General features: G+C 38.9%; 1 protein-coding gene across 1 annotated transcript in view; it reads left to right on the forward strand.

The window, feature by feature from the left end:
* Positions 1–239: 239 nt before the first annotated feature.
* The window catches only part of LOC122638246 (protein PTST homolog 2, chloroplastic-like), a 35,767-nt gene continuing 15,882 nt past the window's right edge, over positions 240–20,124 (forward strand). Inside the window, exons 1-4 of the mRNA XM_043831116.1 lie at positions 240–941; positions 1,053–1,222; positions 1,624–1,815; positions 1,899–2,131. Of these exons, the coding sequence (XP_043687051.1) occupies positions 277–941; positions 1,053–1,222; positions 1,624–1,815; positions 1,899–2,131 (1,260 nt within the window). The 5' untranslated portion in view covers positions 240–276. The remainder of the gene's footprint in view (positions 942–1,052; positions 1,223–1,623; positions 1,816–1,898; positions 2,132–20,124) is intronic.

The raw sequence follows: 20,124 nt of genomic DNA on the forward strand, positions 1-20,124 counted from the left end.
CCAAATTACCAACACTAATTAAATAAAAATTTGAAACAGATCTTGACGGTTTTGGTTTTTGTCGGTTCCAAACTGGTCCTTCGGTTTTGGAACTGCTGGGCGACCCGTCTCAGAATGGACCCGTTTCGTTTACTAATTGGTTTAAAAAAGAGGAAAGATGGAGGAGGTGCCCCGCTAACTTAAAATGCCCGCTTCCTTATTCCCCGTGCAAAACATTAATTGTACGAGAGTTGTTCGTTTCTTTGAGTCCAAATAGTTCGAGGAAATGCGGAAAAGATGGTTTCGTTCATGGCGACTTCGAGCCACTTCATTTTATCGTCTCATCCCGTCGGACATTGCCCCGACTTTCCTTCTTTGCCTTTCTTGAACCATCCGAGAAGACAACCACCTTGTGTTTCTTTTAGTCTCCCTCCGGCGATAGAATGCGGTTCTATGTTGTCTTGTTGTTCAGAAAAGAGGAGTTTGGGTCCTCGTGTTCTCTTGTTCCAGAGGAACTATCGTTCTGGTTTAGTCAGAAGGTGCAAGAGTTGGGAGACTGAGGGGGATGCTGTTCTAGAGGCAGAGATTTTGGAGTTCATGGGGAAATCTGATACTCCTGCTGTTTTTCCGACCAAGAAAGAGTTGATTGATGCTGGGAGAATGGACTTGGTGGAGACCATTGCCAAGCGAGGCGGTTGGTTTGCATTGGGCTGGGACATGGAGGAGGAGGAGCTGGCGGAGTCGGAGTCGGTTCAAGAGGATGAGTTTCAGGGTTCAATTTCTTTAACAGCAGAAGAAATTGATGATGGTTCAGTCCATAGCAATACTAGGAGAAGCTTGAAACAGAGGGCTGACGGCAATAATGAGAGTCTTTCTATCGAGGGCATCAAAGTTGGACGCTCCGAGGTTGCACCTTCCTCTAGCTCTCCTTCTTATCTAGCTTCAGCTTCTGATGGATCACCGTGAGGCTTCTTTTCTTTACATCTCTTTCTGTGTTTCTTTAATCCTCTCAAGAATCCTGATTTTCTTGGTGAGGCAATCGACTCAGGACATTCTTTTATTTTTTTCCGCAGCCAAACGGAGGCTGGAGTGGAGGCAGGGATCGAGGGTATCTTGAGTCGCCTGGAGAATGAGAGAAGTCTGCGCTTTGGTGTTGACTCCAGAGCAAAAGAAAGTCGTAGCACTTCTGACGTGAAGTATGAGGAAGAAGATGACGCGCAACCCAAAGTCTCAGCAGATGCGGGTAAGTTGGATTTACGAGTTACTTCCACTTGTTTCAATTTGTGGTTCAGTCCGCTTGAAAATGTCTTGAAAGTGAATTTGAAGGATCTATTTTTAGCAATTTTAGCGTCTGTGGTTCAGTCCGCTTGAAAATGTCTTGAAAGTGAATTTGAAGGATCTATTTTTAGCAACTTTAGCGTCTGTTGTCCAGTATGTATTGGGCTTCAAAATGTAATCCATGTCCCTTTTATTATTTCAGTAAAGATTCCTAGTCTTTATTGCTTAATCTTCTTAATGATGGCTACTCTTCTGTTGTGTTGCACACACGTGCATGTTGGTCTGCCCTTAAATTGTTCAAAACGATTTCATTATGATTGGTAAGTAAACGGGCATTCTGAATATTTGTCACCTTGACGAAGACAGTTACTAGCCTTGGAAGAAGCAGCAGATCTACATATTTGAGCACCAGCAAGGAGTTTCAAGGGGATACCCGTGACCTTCATATTCAGAACAGTTATTTCCTGAATGCTGATGGCATAGGAAGCTCATTTAAGCCTGAAATGCGGAGAAAATGGAGCACTCAAAGGGCAGCATTTTCAAATGCTCAATTTGAAGGTAACCTATTTCCATATTTCTAGAGTTTTTTGGGATATTTGAATCAAGTGACATTTTCCTTTTATGTCATACATTATTTGCAGCCTTTGACTTTGTTCCCAGTGAAAGTAGAGCGGGGAAGATAAAGGACGATATGGACAATGAGATGTTCACAAAAGTAAAAGATGCAAATGATACAAATAATGTACTAAAAGATCCAGTTTCTGGTGATAAAATGAATGGACCTAATCATATACGATCTCGCCTTCAGAACCTGGAGGCTGAGCTTGCTTCCGTGCTTCACTTGTTGAGATCAAATGCCGATGCATTGCATAAGGTGGGGATCTAATCCGTTATTTTCCTTTTGAATGCTGTGGGATTTTTATCTTATTTCTTTAAGCTGCAATTCCCTACTCAAATATTACCTTCTCTTTTGTTTGTAACTTGGCTTATTGAATCAATTTCAGCAGTAATCTTGTTCAAGTTATTGCTGGATGATATGTATGTTCCAATAAGTTGTGTCAACCTGTTCCTTATAGTGTATTAGTGTTGCATGAAATATCTATTAGGAAGTCTAAGATTTTACTATTGTTCACTTTGTTAAATTTTATTTTCCGCTGTTGATCTCAGATGATTCTGAGACTGACATTCTATACAAAGAATAAATGGCCTCTGTGCTTTGCGACTATTCAAATCATTCTGTTTGAAAGTCTTTTATATCCAATTTAATTTATGTATTTCCTCCATCCATGCCATTGTTATATGCATTAGGTGCAAATTGCGCTCTTATTCTGTCTTTCACTTATTATTACTTTGCTCGGACCTTATTAGGTATTACTACTTCAAACCTTCTGCTTATTAACTCTGTTGAGGTTTGTATCTTCTGTTATCGCATAAGTTTAATCTTTTCCTTGCTTCAACTTACCTCCTTTCAAACTTCCTTTAGTCCTTTTAGACCCTTTGAATTGCACCAAATTACTCCGTGTTGATGACGTCAATGATCAATATTTTCACATTAGCGAAATACCATAGTAATTTTTCCTTAGATGCATTCGTGTTAGATCTTTTATTTCCTATTCATGCATCCCATCCTTCCATACAAATCTTGACCATGTATTTTGTTTAGTTGGAAAAAGTCTCCCGGCATTGGCAATATTTGTTTCTGGTAACAATAGCTATTTATTGCCAGATGGAAAATGATTTGGTCGTTTTGGTCATTGGTAGATGACGAATTCTTTGGATTGGTCATTGTTGTGTTCTTCCCCTTTTTCCATCAATGGTCCATATTCTACAATGCAATATGACTTTTCCAAAGCGTTATTCTCACATGTCAAAATATAACACATGACTATATGATGATGTGGACAATATGTCCATCTTGTTGAGTGCTAACCTATCTATATCTCAGCAGACAGAGTCAACAGTGCCAGAAATCTACCCCCACTTTGTTTATTTATGTTTTTATTATTGTTGGACATTTGGATGGCTATGCTTTAAATGGGGTGCAATGATGAAATGGGATCTCTGTAGGATGTGTTTGACTGAAGATTAGTTGGTACTAGGCTTAGTTGATCTTGAGTTGAGGATATCTGCATGGATAAGAAAGATATAGTAGACCTCTGCCCTTAAGACATGGTCCAAAATTTTGATTGAAATGTCAAAATTCTGGCCGAATATTTCAGTTTTGACAAGGGTCGAAACAAAATGACTACCAAAATTTACATGTCGAAATTTCCGAAGTATTTTGGTTTCGGTATTTCTTGAAATCCATCAATAAATCCGAAATTTTAAACCTTGCCTTAAGATGAGGCAGTGTTCACAATATAACATAGGAAAAGAATAGCAATTTTCATAACCCAATGGTTGGTTACATGTCCCCTGTCATCACCATTTTTTTAACTGAGGAGTCTTGCCATGTTTTTAGCAGATTGTGGAACCCAGGAAAATGGAATGTTCAATTGGGTAGCTCTCTACGGATCACTCTGATTACACCAGAAAACGGCCACAGGATGTTACCTTCTTAAAACCCAAATAGCCAAAAGCACATATTCTCCATTGTGAATTTGAGATGGAAAACAATACCTAAATGAGAAACAGCATATGAAGTGCCTAGATGTGAAACCCCAGATTTCAGAAACTCTGAGTTTCAACCTTATGGGTAGACTCAGAGTTTACATTAATGTGGTTCAATTTGAATGATTCAATATTTCAATGGTGATGATTCAGTCATGAACCAAATCAGATTTTGGTTCGAGTCAAATTGATTGGGTTCAATAAGATATTGGCTCAGCTAGATGGGGTAATGTAGTTCTAGATAGGGTAAAGCCCTACTAGAAGCCAATTAAACCAGGACCAATAACAAGAAACAAAGGGGCTGCTGGTTCTGCAGTTTCAGTAGGACAGAATTGCAGTTTTAGGTCAAATCTAGGGCTTAGGTTAGGATAATGGAAAGGGGGCTTAGGGGGTATGGCTAGGCAGGTTTATAGGACTTTAATAATGTAGGTATTATAGAGTTTTAAGTGTTGTGAAAATTCTGTAAAACTGGACAGCAAGATCTAGGGTTTAATGGAGCTAGGGTTTATGGGATTCAAACAAAAAATAAAGGGGATCAATTGGGGGAAAGGATTAGAGGGTTAGAAGAAGAAATTGGGTGTCAAACTTACTGGAGATTCCACTGGCAACAGCTTGAACAGATGTGAAGGATAGAACCACCTTCGAATTGAAGAAGATCCTCCCAGCCGTCACGGCGTAAGGAGTCAACCGGATTCCACCAGTCCCTTTCCACCTTGATAGAACCACAAGGATGCACACTCAACACCCAATAGAGCAGGGCAGCAGCTATGGCAGCAAACAAAAAGCTTTTCATTAATCAAATTCGTGTTTAAGGCTTTGCCCCCTTACAACCTTATATAAAAGACTCAAAAATAGACTTTTACTCTAAAAAGGAAAGCCCTAACCCAATTCCTAACCTATTAGGTAACTTAAACTGACTAGGAAACTAAAATAGACTCAAAATAGAGTCCTAATGACTTAAAAACAACTTAAACTAATTAAAATAAAGACGATTCCCTACTAGCCAATAGGATATAAGAACCTCTTAGCCAATAGGATCACTTCACTTAAATTAGGCCAATTGAACCAATTGGATGAACCAATTTAAACCGGTTCAATTAAAAACATAAAAATAGACTAAATATTGGGCTAATCCCGTATGCAACCTATGTACCCCTCTTTTAGGCCCATAAAAGTGGCCTATTACATAGAAAACCCATGGGATTAAAGGCCCAACATACATATAACCCAACCCTAGACTTATTTCTAAAGAAATAAGCCCATTTCGGTGACGAATCTGCATAAACTCTCCCCAACTTGAAAAAATTCGTCCTCGAATTTTGTAGTGATGAGGGGGAAACAACATATGCGTAGCAGCTTCAACCATTCCCAAACAAAATTCTGGTGATGCAGGAACATTAGGGATGAAGTCTTCAAGGCGTGGAGCTTTCTCTTCAAAGACCCATGGTGGCATAACAAACTCTATGTGTTCGACCTTTGAATCAATATCAACTATGTATGTTGGGTTCATGGAGTCTTCAACGTTGATAACCTTCTCATCTAAAACTTGAGGCACAAGCTGTACCTCTTCAAGAACAACATCTTGAATGCCAACGATTTCCCGTGGAGTGTTGTCAACCACCTCTTCATCTTCTGCTGTTTCAGCTTTGTCTACTTTGTTTTCTTCAACATTGACTGCTTTAGTAGAATCTTCTGTTGGCGCATCAGCCGTTGGTGAAACTTCAAACACAGTCGATGCCACTTGCATTTGAGTTGACATGTTCGGCAGTCCCTGTGGCTGTACAGTCGATGTGGTCACCTTTGGTTGTAACCCTTTTAGAGTAAACAAACGGTATAGACGGTGTCGATCAGGTAGGACACACGAGTTGTTTTCAGGTTCAATCCAACCTTGTCGCTCGTCCAACCAATTACAACCTACTGCAATAACGCTCCTTGGAGATGGTACCGGCTTACACCAAGCACCGTCAGAGTATGAGGAACACTCAAATTCAACAAAGACTTGACCTGTAGGCATGATGCAAATCTCTCCTGACTGGGACAACATATCCACCACAGATTGTGAAATAATGTTGTTACGTCGCCTCTCATCAACAACTAATATGGCTGTGCTCCCATTGGGTAGACGAACTCGGGTCTTGAAAACGAAGGGAGGTGGGTCTTTTGAGGCTTGGTTGGAGCTTTCCTCCGCCATAGCTCTGATACCAAAATAATGTAGTTCTAGATAGGGTAAAGCCCTACTAGAAGCCAATTAAACCAGGACCAATAACAAGAAACAAAGGGGCTGCTGGTTCTGCAGTTTCAGTAGGACAGAATTGCAGTTTTAGGTCAAATCTAGGGCTTAGGTTAGGATAATGGAAAGGGGGCTTAGGGGGTATGGCTAGGCAGGTTTATAGGACTCTAGTAATGTAGGTATTATAGATTTTTAAGTGTTTTGAAAATTCTGTAAAACTGGACAGCAAGATCTAGGGTTTAATGGAGTTAGGGTTTATGGGATTCAAATAAAAAATAAAGGGGATCAATTGGGGGAAAGGATTAGAGGGTTAGAAGAAGAAATTGGGTGTCAAACTTACTGGAGATTCCACTGGCAGCAGCTTGAACAGATGTGAAGGATAAAACCACCTTCGAATTGAAGAAGATCCTTCCAGCCGTCACGGCGTAAGGAGTCAACCGGATTCCACCAGTCCCTTTTCACCTTGATAGAACCACAAGGATGCACACTCAACAGAGCAACACCCAACAGAGCAGGGCAGCAGCTATGGCAGCAAACAAAAAGCTTTTCATTAATCAAATTCGTGTTTAAGGCTTTTCCCCCTTACAACCTTATATAAAAGACTCAAAAATAGACTTTTACTCTAAAAAGGAAAGCCCTAACCCAATTCCTAACCTATTAGTTAACTTAAACTGACTAGGAAACTAAAATAGACTCAAAATAGAGTCCTAATGACTTAAAAACAACTTAAACTACTTAAAATAAAGAAGATTCCCTACTAGCCAATAGGATATAAGAACCTCTTAGCCAATAGGATCACTTCACTTAAATTAGACCAATTGAACCAATTTGATGCAACCAATTTAAACCGGTTCAATTAAAAACATAAAAATAGACTAAAAATTGGGCTAATCCCGTATGCAACCTATGTACCCCTCTTTTAGGCCCATGAAAGTGGCCTATTACATAGAAAACCCATGGGATCAAAGGCCCAACATACTTGTAACCCAACCCTAGACTTATTTCTAAAGAAATAAGCCCATTTCGGTGACGAATCTGCATCATGGGGTGATGACACAACCCATTATATGATCTCATGCTGTCACATGCAGCCCATTATGTGATGACAACAAAGAGTTTTTTTTCAACAATATGTCACATTATTACATGGGGGTATACGGTTACAAAAATATAGAATTTATATTTTTACTTGTGATATATATATCTACAAGGTTTCGGCCACAGCACATTTAGAAGGCAGCAACCAACTTGGAGTCTTGTGTGGACTTTAAGATTAAGTTTTAAAAGATAAGTAAGAGGTGCTGTCGAAATAATAAGAAAAGATCACAGCAAGATCGAACCCAGTTTTTTTTAAAAGAAATGATGAAATCCTCTTTCAGCTAGGAATCTAAGGAGGAGTTCAAGGGAAAGTCTGAGAGCATTCTTGAATGCCCATTTGGAGTCCTGGAGTCTTATGACTGTTGTGCGGAATTAGAAGATTCTACTGTTGTTATTTCTTGACGCGTCCGGGTTCTATGGATAAGAATTTAGTCTAATTGGGATTTTATATACGATATAGAATGTCCGAGTGAAAAAGAACCTTGTTGCTTCTACTAATCTGAAACCTTGTGGAGTTTCAAACTTGTTTTGGACATGATAGATAAGGTTTCTTGTGGACTTAACTGATTACATTTTCTATTTAATCTGGTTCAAGAACTCTTACCTGGGTAATTTAAGAGCTAGAAAGGAAAACAAGACTCTAATTGCGTGGACTTATATTACCTGAAGTAGCAGTCGAGTTATCCATGCCAAACCTTGCTGCTGACCTATTATATATATATATATATATATATGTATCCTATAAAAGTACGTACTCAACTTTTTTTGTCAAAATTTTCAGATACCCAAAATGCCCCTGATATCCACCCATTCAAAGACCAAAATACCCCTCCGTACCCTTTCAATCTCACTTGTCAAATTTTTCGCATACCCAAAATGTCCCTGATAACCACCCATTCAAAGTCCAAAATACCCCTCAGTCTCCTTCCAATCTCACTTTCCCACGCCTATCATTCACCATCAGGACTTTAAAAATAATAATAATACTTTCGTACATGATTCCGTGATTAGAGATTAAAAAAAAAAAAGATATAAATAAAGAGACATTCCAAAGCACATTCTTTCTATATTATATATTATTTTTTGGGTCCGTCAAAGTTAGGGAGATTATAAAAAAAAGAAGAAGATATAAATAAAGGAAAACCCCTTGATACACATATTAATCTGACTGATGACATGATGGATTGCACTATCCCTCTCAACAGACGTGTCCCCACAACTCTTCTCACTATCCCTCTCATACACAACTTCCGTGAGAGAATCTAAGAATCCCTTCCAACGCACAAAATACCAGAATGTAGGAAACCCCTAGAAGTCCCAAAAGATCCCTGAGTCCTCTTTGAATCTGTGCTTCCCACGCGAACAGACACACTCGCTCTTACTCAGGAATCCTTGGCTGTATAAAATCCCTTTCCTAGCCTCTCACCCAGCATATTTTGATTTCTTCAGGAGGCTCCAGAAAGAAGGGAAGATTGCAAAAGTGATTCAAGTTCAAGTTTGGTACGTGCATGTTTTTTAAACAAATGGTTTCTTCCTCTTTGAATCTCTTACGGTGTTCTTCTGCTCTCTGCCTCTGGTTTTTAAAATGCTCTGAAAATTATGGTTTTATTCCTTACATGGGATCCTGTCGCATGCTTCTCTCACACTGGATTTACTGGTTCTAACTGTATGTGAACCGACTTCAACATTCCAAAGATAGAAACTTAAACCCACTCCAAAGGCATTTGGAAATCGTCATCCAAAAAAGAACAACTAAGATGTAGCTCTTCCGAAGATTCATCACAAAGAAAGCCTCAAATAAAATTGGAAGGAAATGAAAAAAGAAAACTCACCAGATAGCGAGATCTCGATGGAAAAAAGACGAATCGCAAGAGAAGCAATACGGCCACGGCCTTTCGTGCCGTTCGAAGGAGGACAAATACAGAAAACCAAGGGTTCTGACCCGAGAAGCAGAAGGTTAAATAGCCTATAAAATTGAATGCCTCTGAAACCTCTTCTCCCAGCCAAAATCCTCTCTTTCTCTCTCACTGTTCCTCTCTGAGTCTCGTTCTTTCCAACGTTACGATCATTTGGCATTGTAATACAGGAGAGAATACAGGGAGGGAGAGAGAATACAGGGAGGAAGAGTAAGAAAGAGAAAGAGAGAGAATTGAAGAGAAGAAATAGAAGATACCCTAATCAGAACTGAAACGTAAGCAGCAGAAACCACTCACAATCTATATTCAATCTCAGGTAGCCATATGGCACAGTACATAAGCTTATTTAAAATTCTCAAAATATGACTCCTACTACGACTATAACTTGCCTAATCCTACCACAACTAAAACCACAACTTAATTGACCAATAATAAACTAAAAACAACATAAACCAATTCCTACGACTCGAGACTGGGAGTTTTTTTTCCTTAGACTTGGTCGCTTTGCTGTTTTCTTCTTCTCCTTGAGAAGCATGGTCGCACATACTGCCATCCTTCGACCCACTTGTTTAACATCCGTTTCAAACCGCCGTCGGCCCTTTCGCATCCCTGTTTGGGATTTGTCTTGCTGCCATCCCTATATGGGATCGTTCACCCAGTTTAAGCTTTGGATCAGCTTCACCGAGCCGCAGATCTACAACAACAAAAGTTTTTTTTCCTTCCTAAACCGAGAGAGAGAAAGAGATTAAAAAAAAAAAAAAAAGGTCGTTGCCGCTGTCCTTGAGGAAGATCAGAAGCCTGAAGCCGCTATCCATTTTCGCCGTTGTCCATCTGCCGACCGTTGCCGACACTTTTAAAACTTGAAGTTCTCCTCTTCAATCCTCTATCCTTGCCCACAGAGAGGTAAGAAACCCTTTTTTTCCTTTCTTTAGTAAATATTGAAGGGGTATGTGGGGTTAAATATAATAATGAGAAAGGGAATTTAATATTATATTAATATGTGAATGGAGAACAGGACATATGCGTGCATTTATGATATGTATATAATAATACCACATGAATATCTTATTTGAATATAATCTTGAAACTATGACATATGGGTTGATGTCATTCTTATATTCTTATATTTTCATCGATTCATGCTATTGTATATATGTCAATTGATCTATTCAAATCCTTTACTTAGTATCTTTTCAATATGATGTTTGGCATATGGCATCTTTATTATATGTTTTTTTTTAATGTTTTGTCTCGTTTTGCAACATTGAGACAATAACTATTGTTTAATTTGATTAGTTAATGATACTAATGCATCTATTGAAATATCAATCTATTATGTTTTTTATGATAATTGGTAAGAGGAATAAGCTCCACTATAATGTTTATTTTGTAGAGGATAAACGCTGATGCTGCTGTACTCCCAAGAGTACAATGCGATCCCAGGATTAAAAAACCCTATTGGGTTCACTATGGGCCCACCCAAATGTATATATAAGTTGACAAAAGTAGATAGAAAATGGCAGTTTTGGTAAATATAACAAAGGTTGCAAAGGGGAGTGGCATACTTGTAATAAATCAAAAAATGAATGAATCTAATGGGTACTTCAACAAGAAAATGGGTAGGCCTTAGGATTTATTGTAAAGAGCAAAACTTGGAAGGGAAATAAATTAAAGGGAAAAGTGGAGATAAAGGCAAAGGGGAAGGAAATTCTAGATAGTATAGATAGAAAAGGGAAGGGCTTTAAAGTGATAGATTGTCTTCAACCTCCGCCCTAAACAAAAAACAGATTACCCAGGCATAAAAATTAGCAGGCTTTGAGTAAAAGAACTCACTGGTTTGACCTTGGATTGGCCTGAAATTTCTTGTGGAGGTTGATAACTAAAAGGCCTCTTGATTTCAACCAAAAACATTTAAGTTTAAGCAGCCCACCCACAAATAAATAATAAATCAAAGATAATCTGATTCCTGTAGTTCTTTCCCCTCCAGTAGTAAATGATGACAGGAAGGGCTTCAAGATAGCCACTGCTTTGGGATCTTCAGTCTACCCGGGATTGGCCTGATCGGGAGGAGAGAATGATACCCACAATAAGACCATAGAGGGCGAGCCCTTCCGCCAAAATTAGGATAACGATCATTCCAACAAAAAGCTTTGGCTGTTATGCATTGGCCCTGAAAATTACAAGAACCAGGAGTGCCAATAAGTTACAACAATAGGATCAATAAAAGAATGCTTCTGAACATTAATCCGTTTAGCACAATAAACTAATGACTCAGACAAAGAGCAAAATATAATTATAGCAAAGATCATAACTGCATAAGTGTCCCTCATCCCCTTCGAATGATGTCTATGCTCTCATCAACTCCCACCCCCCCAATCCTATCCATGCTCTCATATATAAGTGTTTTCCATTATTGAAATATCCCCATGAGAAGTCCCTTTATAATTTGCTAAGACGTTCCCAGAAATTATCTTCCCATAAAGAGAGCTGAGTCAAGACTTGATGAGGACCATTGTCCGTGCATGTGACAGTATTCTAGCCTTCCATCCCTCAAATTTTCAACATATTCTTCTTTACACCAACGTAAACAGTGAAAATAATTATCTACATTCTTCCAGGTAGTACACATTTTCTGGGGCTGGGAAGTTGGTGCATTGTTCAGATACCTGAAGTTGGTGCCTTGTTTACTTACAAGGCTTAGATATTGAAGGATAAAATGCTAATAATATGAGACTACACAACATGCTTTCTCTCTCTCCAACATACGGCCACATGTGCAAATGCACATGTGAGTTTACTAGTATATATATATAAGGCTTTTTCTTGCGGGCATTAGAGCGCTCCTCCAATTGAAGCAGATTTGTGAGAGAAAAAGTAAAGGACTGCAATGTTGAAACATTGAAGAGAGAGTGATAAGCAGCAGAACCACACGGAGAGGTTTCTACACCAACTGGGTTGCACAAAGAATAAGTTTTTCTATAAACCTAAAGTAGTTTATGTCAAGGGTGCTGAGGGCCTTTTGTTTTCTTTGGGGTTGGGAGGTTTGACCCTAAGAGATTGTAGACCATGATGAGAGGTTTACTTTTATAGGATCGTATTCTAGGACCTTGCTTTGCATGCTTGTCAAGGATGATGGTCTTTAGGAGATTACTATTCTTGATATTCCCTGCACAGAAAACCGTTTTTGGAAAAATTTTAGTTTTCAAACGGCTTAGAATTAGGATTTGAAATTTACATGGTTGTGAAGTAGACTGTTAGCACTTTTTATACATGTATTTTAAGCCCCTAATTCATTCAGGAAGTGCATGTATTTTGGGTATCATTATGAGGTTAATGTAATTCTGTCCAGCGCATATGCCTATGGGCCGAATCCGAAGATGACCTCTTCTGATGAAATGTGGCTCTATCAGTCTAGTTTCACCCATAAAAAGACTTGATTAAATTAATTTCTGGAAGGGACAAATTATATTTTTGCCGCACTCTTGAGTGCAGGTTTTGTTATAGTTTTGAACCCAAGTTGTGCTCAATTTTTTAGCAAACATAGAGACCTTAAAATAAGTTGATGTCTTCTGGTGATTTGTGTATTTATGAGTCTAATTAACCTATAAAAAACTGAGTTATTTGAATTTTGAACAATGGAGTTAAGACACTGTGAGTGCACGGTGGTCGTTCTGTTTGGGCAGAAAAGGTTCCTGTCAGTATCCTGGTTTGGGCTTGGATTTGAAGGGACTTAGAGGTCTAGTTTGGAGATGGGTCCTTATGATGATTGATGGGATTTTAAGTCTAGTTGAATAATATATAAGTTGTATATCTAGTGGATCTCTATGTTAGAAGTTATGGCATTAGGAATTGACTATTGGTAGAGTGGGATTGTACATCGTATGAGAGAGAAACTAAAGACTTGGTAAAGGTGTAATTCTATTCAAGTAACAAAGTGAGTGAATCATAGATTTTTGCATGATTGATATGCCTTATATACAATGTTATGTGAGTGAATCATAGATTTTTACATGGTTGATATGCCTCTTATACTATGATATGAGCGAACCGTTATTCTCTTATATTTCAGATGCTTTGTGATTGTTTATGATGTTTACAAATATTAGATATTGTTTCATGCTTTACTATGAGTGACATTCCATGTATGCGTCATAAGTTTAAAATTATATGAATGTGATGAAATGCCATGACAACATATGTTAGAATCTCATTAAGAATATAAAGAAAAAATTGGCCATAAGTTCTCAGATCCAGACACTTAGAATTCAGAACTAGAAGCCAGACTGCACCCCTTTCCAGAAGGGGCTTAGGTTCTGGATGAGGACACAAGAACAAAATTGAGGATAAAACCTCCCACAAGGGAGCACACTGCCCTCTAGAACCAGAACCAGAATGAGGGTAAGGATGGGAATTCCCTTACTCTTCCAGAACCGGATCATGACTTCCCATAGGGGAGTTTGTTTGACCCCAGACCTGGTCCAGTCAGCCGGGGTAAAAGTGAAATGACTCTCGGTGGTGTTTAGCCGGGTAATACAAGAATCATAGATTTTTGGTATTCTTGAGAGATCTCCATTGTATTTTCTTCCATTACATAGTGAATCATCTTCAGCTTCGTCCGTGGACGTAGCACATCATATTGGTGTGTGAACCATGTTAAATCTCTGTTTCATCTCTGCTCTGTTTTGTTTCTTCATGTTTCTTGGTGTTTGCGTTAACACTCATCCTTAGTCCTTTGCCAAGTTTTAAAACTAGATTTCTTAGCCTTAATGGTTGTTTGAACTTCATCATTCCATCACCAAGTTTTCTTAGATGAATACCGTTTTTCTTTAGATTCGCCTAGAACTTCTTTAGCTACATTCTTAATATAAGCAGCCATCTCGTTCTACATCATATTAGTGTTTCCATCAAAGTCCCACCTTCTTTGTTGTACTAATTTCAGGCATCTCCTTTTAAGTTCCACCATCTTATCCTATGGCAAATAATCTCACATTTCCTATGTTTCAATGTTTTAAAACGCATTTCTATGACTATTAATCTATGTTACGTGGTTAGGCTCTCTGCTTTTATAACCTTACAATCTTCAAATAATAACCTATTGGTCCTTCTAGTTAAAAAGAAATCTATTGGGCTACTATTATGCTCATTTTTTTAAGGTTATTTAGTGTTCTCTCTTTTCCAAGGTTCAAAAACTCGTCTCGATTTGGTGTCTCAACCTGGTCGAGACGACCGAGATCTCACCGAGATAGTGTATTTTTTATTTTGTTTATGATGTTTCAGTGGGCAAATGGCCATAGTTGGCTCCACAACTTTAAGGGAAGCTTGTTTTAGGCTTATTAAACATATTTAAATCTTCAAATTGTAAAATAAAAGCACCCAATTTGGTATTTTGGATTTGCACCCTTGGTTGGCAGTAATCATTGAACCCTTAACGTAATATTGCCTATTCTACACATTGTTTGAGTGCTATGAGACATAATTGACAAGTAAAACAAGTAAATTATGTAATAATGGATGAAGACACATAATATTGAATAATTATTTAAGAAATAGTTCAAGACTTAAAGTTTCTACTACAAACCACAAGATACAGTGTTCACAATGCATATTACTTGGACACCCAACCCAAGTACAATAAATAATCATAAGTCATAGACACTTTACTACCCTAGTCTTCCACGTCTCAACTCCCAAGTCCCAAACAATACATACTATGACTCTATGAGTACTGAGGAGGTCGAGATTCTCGAAATATTTGAAATTTTGGTTGAGTTATTCGAAACTGTGCATGTTTTGTGTCTCATATGTCATCTCGTCTTGAGGAGCTTGAGATTCTCGAGATATTCGAGATCTCACCGAGATTTCGGCAAGTTTTTGAACTATGCTCTTTTCAAAGCATGCGTTTACTATTGATAGATCATAAGCCATAGAAAAATCTAAAATGGGAGTGTCCTCATTTCTATCTCCAAAACTATATCCTCTATTCTTCCATAACTTATACTGTTTTTTCCAACATGTCAATTTAGATCTCCCCTATAATAATCTTTTCTCTTTGATTAAATCTTTGAACTAATCTATCAGTGTTTTCCCAAGATTGTTTCTTAATATTTTCATCCAATTCTATTTATTATACAACCGCAATTTTTAAATCTTTATTTACTACTATTCCCACCCCGCTTCAATTATTTTTATCTGCAATATACCAAAGTTTATAGTCATCTAATTCCTTAGTTTTTTACCCTTCCATCTAGTTTCTTGTATACAAGTTATGTTAATTCTTCTTCTTCCCATTATATTTATCAATTCTAAATTCTTTCCCGTTAAAGTTGCTATGTTCCAAGATGCTAATCTAATCTTACATTTTTGCACTAACTTCTTTACACACACTTGTCCATGGTGCGAGTACCCTTGCCCACTTGTCTCCATATCCGGGTACTGAAGCTGTGTGTCGCTTACAAGGATGCCCTAGCTAAATCCTTGCTCACTATTCATGACACCTGATCATAGTGCAACACGTCACTTCCGGGGTATGCTTTAGTATAAGGTCAAAAATATAAAGTTCTAGGATCCATGCAAAAGGGTTTGGCTAATGTTTTTATGATGCCAGCTGCCGACCTAATGCACCAACCCTCCTTTTTCTGGGCTTGGGACCGGCAGGAGAAAACACTGGCGGAGTTTAATCCAATTTTCTAGTGTTGGATTGTATGGGCCAGAATACTGTGGGGCTATTCTGGACTTTTTACCTATTTTAGGATATGTACAGCCATGTCGGCTTAGTTAGGGACAGTTCTGTCCATGTAATATTTTCTATTGATTATAAATATATGGCTTGGGGTCTGCCTTAGACTATCCAAGCATTCAGCTCTAATTTTATTCCTGTTAACATGGCATCAGAGCAGGTTTCGTATTAGGGCCTCTCCTTTCTCCTTTTTTCAGCCTTCTCTTTCCCTTCTTTCTCTCTCTCTCTCGATCTCTTCCTTTCTTCCCTTGTTTCTCTTATCCCAATAGGGCAGCACTGATGAGGTGATCAATAGATCAAGTTGCTGCCCTTTCTCACCTCATTCAATGCAAGAAAAATTCTGATCGATAGGAACCTCCTCCCTGTCTGTGATATTTGAAGCTTCAAGTTCTTGGATTGTTTCCCCATCAATTTATTAGAACCAATTTCTCTTATTGAAGATCAAGACCTGCAGCAGATTTTTTTCCAAACAAGTTTCTATCTACAGCCACCTATTGTGAAGACCTCCTGGTATCGATTACTCCCAAAATCAGGGTTTTCTCAAAACCCTGACATATATCAATCTTGGAGTTATAGGTTTCTGTTGGTGCTGATATTTGAAGGACTGATCAAGCCCCTTTGGAACTCAACTCGACCAAAGTTTCGGTGCCAAACAGTGTTTTTTTTGAAGGACTCTCCCCTTCATCGATTTCAGCCAAAACAGGGTTTTTTTTCAAAACCCTAACAATGTCGATCTAGGGGATTCCCTTGTCTGCTACTGCTGATTTTTGGAGACATACATTCTCCCATTGAAAGAGGATTCTCCACCAAATTTCAGCCCTTACCTTGAAGGGATTCTTTGGTTTCTCATCCCACCAACTTCTCTGTGATCATGGGTGACTCAGTTAATTCGACTGCAACTTCTGTTGGTGATGACCAAGGCAAATCAAAATTTCATACCTTTCCTCCTAATCCAATCAAATTGGGTTACTTGTTTTGATCTCGATCTGCTTCCTTTGCCATTGCTGGCCGTGGCCTCACTGGTCACATTAATGGCACCACTGTTATGCCAACTGAGACTGGTCATACTCAAGATAGATGGCTTGCCAATAATGGGGTGGTCATGTCATACCTCATTGGTTCGATGACTTCAGATGTTGCGCATGGATTTCTTGTCCTTGATACAGCCTCTCAAATACGGGTTGCTTGCAAGGAAACTTATGGGCAGCTTGGCAATGATGCTCAGGTGTATGAACTCTGGCAGAAGGTCCTTCACACTACTCAGGGAGAGTTGTCAATCTCTAAATACTATGCTACTTTGCGCAGCCTTTGGCAGCAATTGGACCACTTCTCTGATTATCACCCTACTACAGCTGCTGACATTACTTCTTACAAGAAGCAGGTGGACAAGATTAGAGTTTATGGCTTTCTAGCTGGTTTGAATGTGGAGTATGACCAAATTCAGGTTCAGGTGTTGGGCCATAAACCTTTTCCCACTCTTGAACATTTCTATGCTTTGGCCTGCTCTGAGGAAAACCGTAGGGCTGCCATGCTGCAGCTACCTATTACTGACAGATCAGCCCTCAAGGCTGTTGCCCCGGCTACTCTTGCACCTGTTGGCACTGCTTCTCTTGGTGATTCTACTACATGTGTTGGTTGAACTGTGGGTTAGAGAGAGGGAAGAAAGAAATAGAATTGATTTAATGAGAGAAAGACCCCCTCTAAATAGAGGGGAAGTTACAACTTATATAAGCTAGGCGATGTGGGACTAAACCCACACAGCCAACTAAACACTTAATAACTTAAAATTAACCCCAAAAGGACCAGAATACCCCCACGGTATTCTGGTGTACATTATTCTAACACTCCCCCTCACGCTAGATTATACAAATATGAAAGAAGGAAGATCCAGCGTGGACTAAAGAAAAAAACTCTACTAAAGAAAAACTCTCTCCATAACAATGTTAACACTCCCCTTCAAGTTGGTGCATACAAGGTACTATTACCCAACTTGAATAAAACGGGAAAAATAAGTTGTAGCAGAATCCAGCTTCAGAATGAATGCAGCTCCCAAATAGACCTTCAAGAACTTGAAAAAAAATAGACCTTCAAACTTGGACAGACTTGATCAGCAAAAAAGGCATCTCTCACCAATCTTTGTCCAATAATGAATCTCTGAAGTATAATCTTGAACATAAGCAACTAGGGTAGCCGGCAAATGAGTCAAGCAGCAGTAAAGAATATTAAGCAACGGAAAAAGCTACCAAACTGTAGGATCTCATATGGACAGGTAATAACCAAATATCTTCAAAACTTTTAAGGCCAACCTCCCCCTTATGACAAACTTTAACCCAATAACAAAGTAGATACCCATTGGCAATGGTGAAACCTCTGACCTTCTATGTTTTGCACCAAGTGTCCCTGCATGTTCTGCTCTCTGCAATGGCTGCAGGTATACTGTATATAATCCCCCCCTCACGTGTAGTGCACGTGGACATAAGAGAGATTAGGTTAGAGATAGGGCCAAACATAACATTCCAGAATGGTGCAATGGCTGCCAAGTGTAATGGAAAAAAGAAGAAAATGGTAAAGAAGAGAATACCATTAACTTCCAAGGGTGTTATGGGTAATGCCAAAGGTATGTTTTGGGAGGTGGTGAAAGAAAAACAGCAGTGGGGTAATGGAGTAGGATTAACTTGGGCAACATAGAAAGCTCCAACCATCTTCCTTCAATCAACTAAACACTTTGAATGGAAACCCCTGTAGGGGAGAAACTCCTAACTCCAATATTCAGATCTGAAAAATATACAGATCTGATTCGAAGTAAGGAAATGCTCCAATTGTCAAGGCTTGATCAATCTTCAAACAGGGAGGAGCAATTGTGCAAATGTTTCCATGGTAGAAACTCCCACATGCAAGACAGTACTAAAGATATCTGGACAAACTGAATGGAAGTAGCCTCAACAAAACTAGATTAGATTTGAATCTATAACAACGCTAGTATGCAAGCTCCAAAGTATGCCGGATATTAACCAGAAAGGCTCCACATGACTGAATAGGTTCGTAGGTGTAACCAAAAAAATCGTGGAACACTGGTGTAATCCCAAAAAGGCTGATCTCCAGGGTAGCAGATTCGAGTCTTCAATAACGAGAGAAATTCGATCTCCAATAAAAGGAAACTTAGTTATAATCATAAGGTAGCAGGATTCCACATGAAGGCAGCAGTAACACATCAACCAGGCATGCTTACAGAAGCCAATCAATAACACCAGCCAGGTAGGTAGTGAAACTCAAAAAAATAACCAGCAAAATAAGATAAATAACCAGACACATCCATAGGCAGTTGAAGCAGCCAGCCACATAAGAACAAGGAAAATAGGTTGATAATTGGAAAAATCGAGCCATAAGAATAAACCTGAATTTTTTCCAAAAATAACTGATGAATGACGCTGAAATATGGGTTGAATACTCCTCTGATATGTATAAGACTCTCCTCAAAATATGAGCGTGATAGGAAAACCCTAACCCTAAAATCGATTGTTGTCAGGGTTTTAGAAAACCCTGAAATTGAGATTGATTTAGGGAAAGGGGGCTGTAATTGCTGATGTAGACATGTAATAGATGCTGACCAAGGCTATTAGAATGGAACCTCCAAGGTGAACAATCAATCTCCAGTAAGAGTGAGACCTAATCTTCAAAGGGGAGAGACTCCAAAAAATCGTAGAAGTAGAGTAGGGCAGCATTACAGCACTACACCAGCATAAAGGACCTTCTTCAAGCCTTGAACTGATGAAGGAGAGTTCTCTTTTAATGTTAGAACCACCTCCAAAGCACTCGAACAACAACAAACATCCCTAGCCTAAATCGATTTTTATCAGGGTTTTTCTAAAACCCTAAAAAGAAGAGATCGATTGGGGTAGGGGTCTTCAAAAAACTTGGATAGGTGCAATATTGAGGTCGATTGGTCCTTGAAGTGGGAGTAATCAGCCCTCAAAAAATTAGCAAAAACTGAAACCTGAAAGTCAGGGTTTTTGGCAGGTTAAGGAATTTTTGCTGTAGAAACAAATCCAGCCATCTGAAAGGGTTCAAACTTAGGTCGAGTAGGGCTTGTAGTAATAGGGAATCGCCCCCAAAAGATCAGTTGCATCTGAAAAAGGAAACACCAAAATCGATTGGAGTCAGGGTTTTGAAAAACCCTGACAAGTTGAGATCGATTAGGGTATGGTGGCTAGAATTAATTAAAGCTTGGAGAAAAAGGAAATAGGGAATGAGGATAATGGAATAGGGTAGAAAGGGGC

Source organism: Telopea speciosissima, chromosome 8 (assembly GCF_018873765.1).
Source record: "Telopea speciosissima isolate NSW1024214 ecotype Mountain lineage chromosome 8, Tspe_v1, whole genome shotgun sequence".
Taxonomy (NCBI): Eukaryota; Viridiplantae; Streptophyta; class Magnoliopsida; order Proteales; family Proteaceae; genus Telopea; species Telopea speciosissima.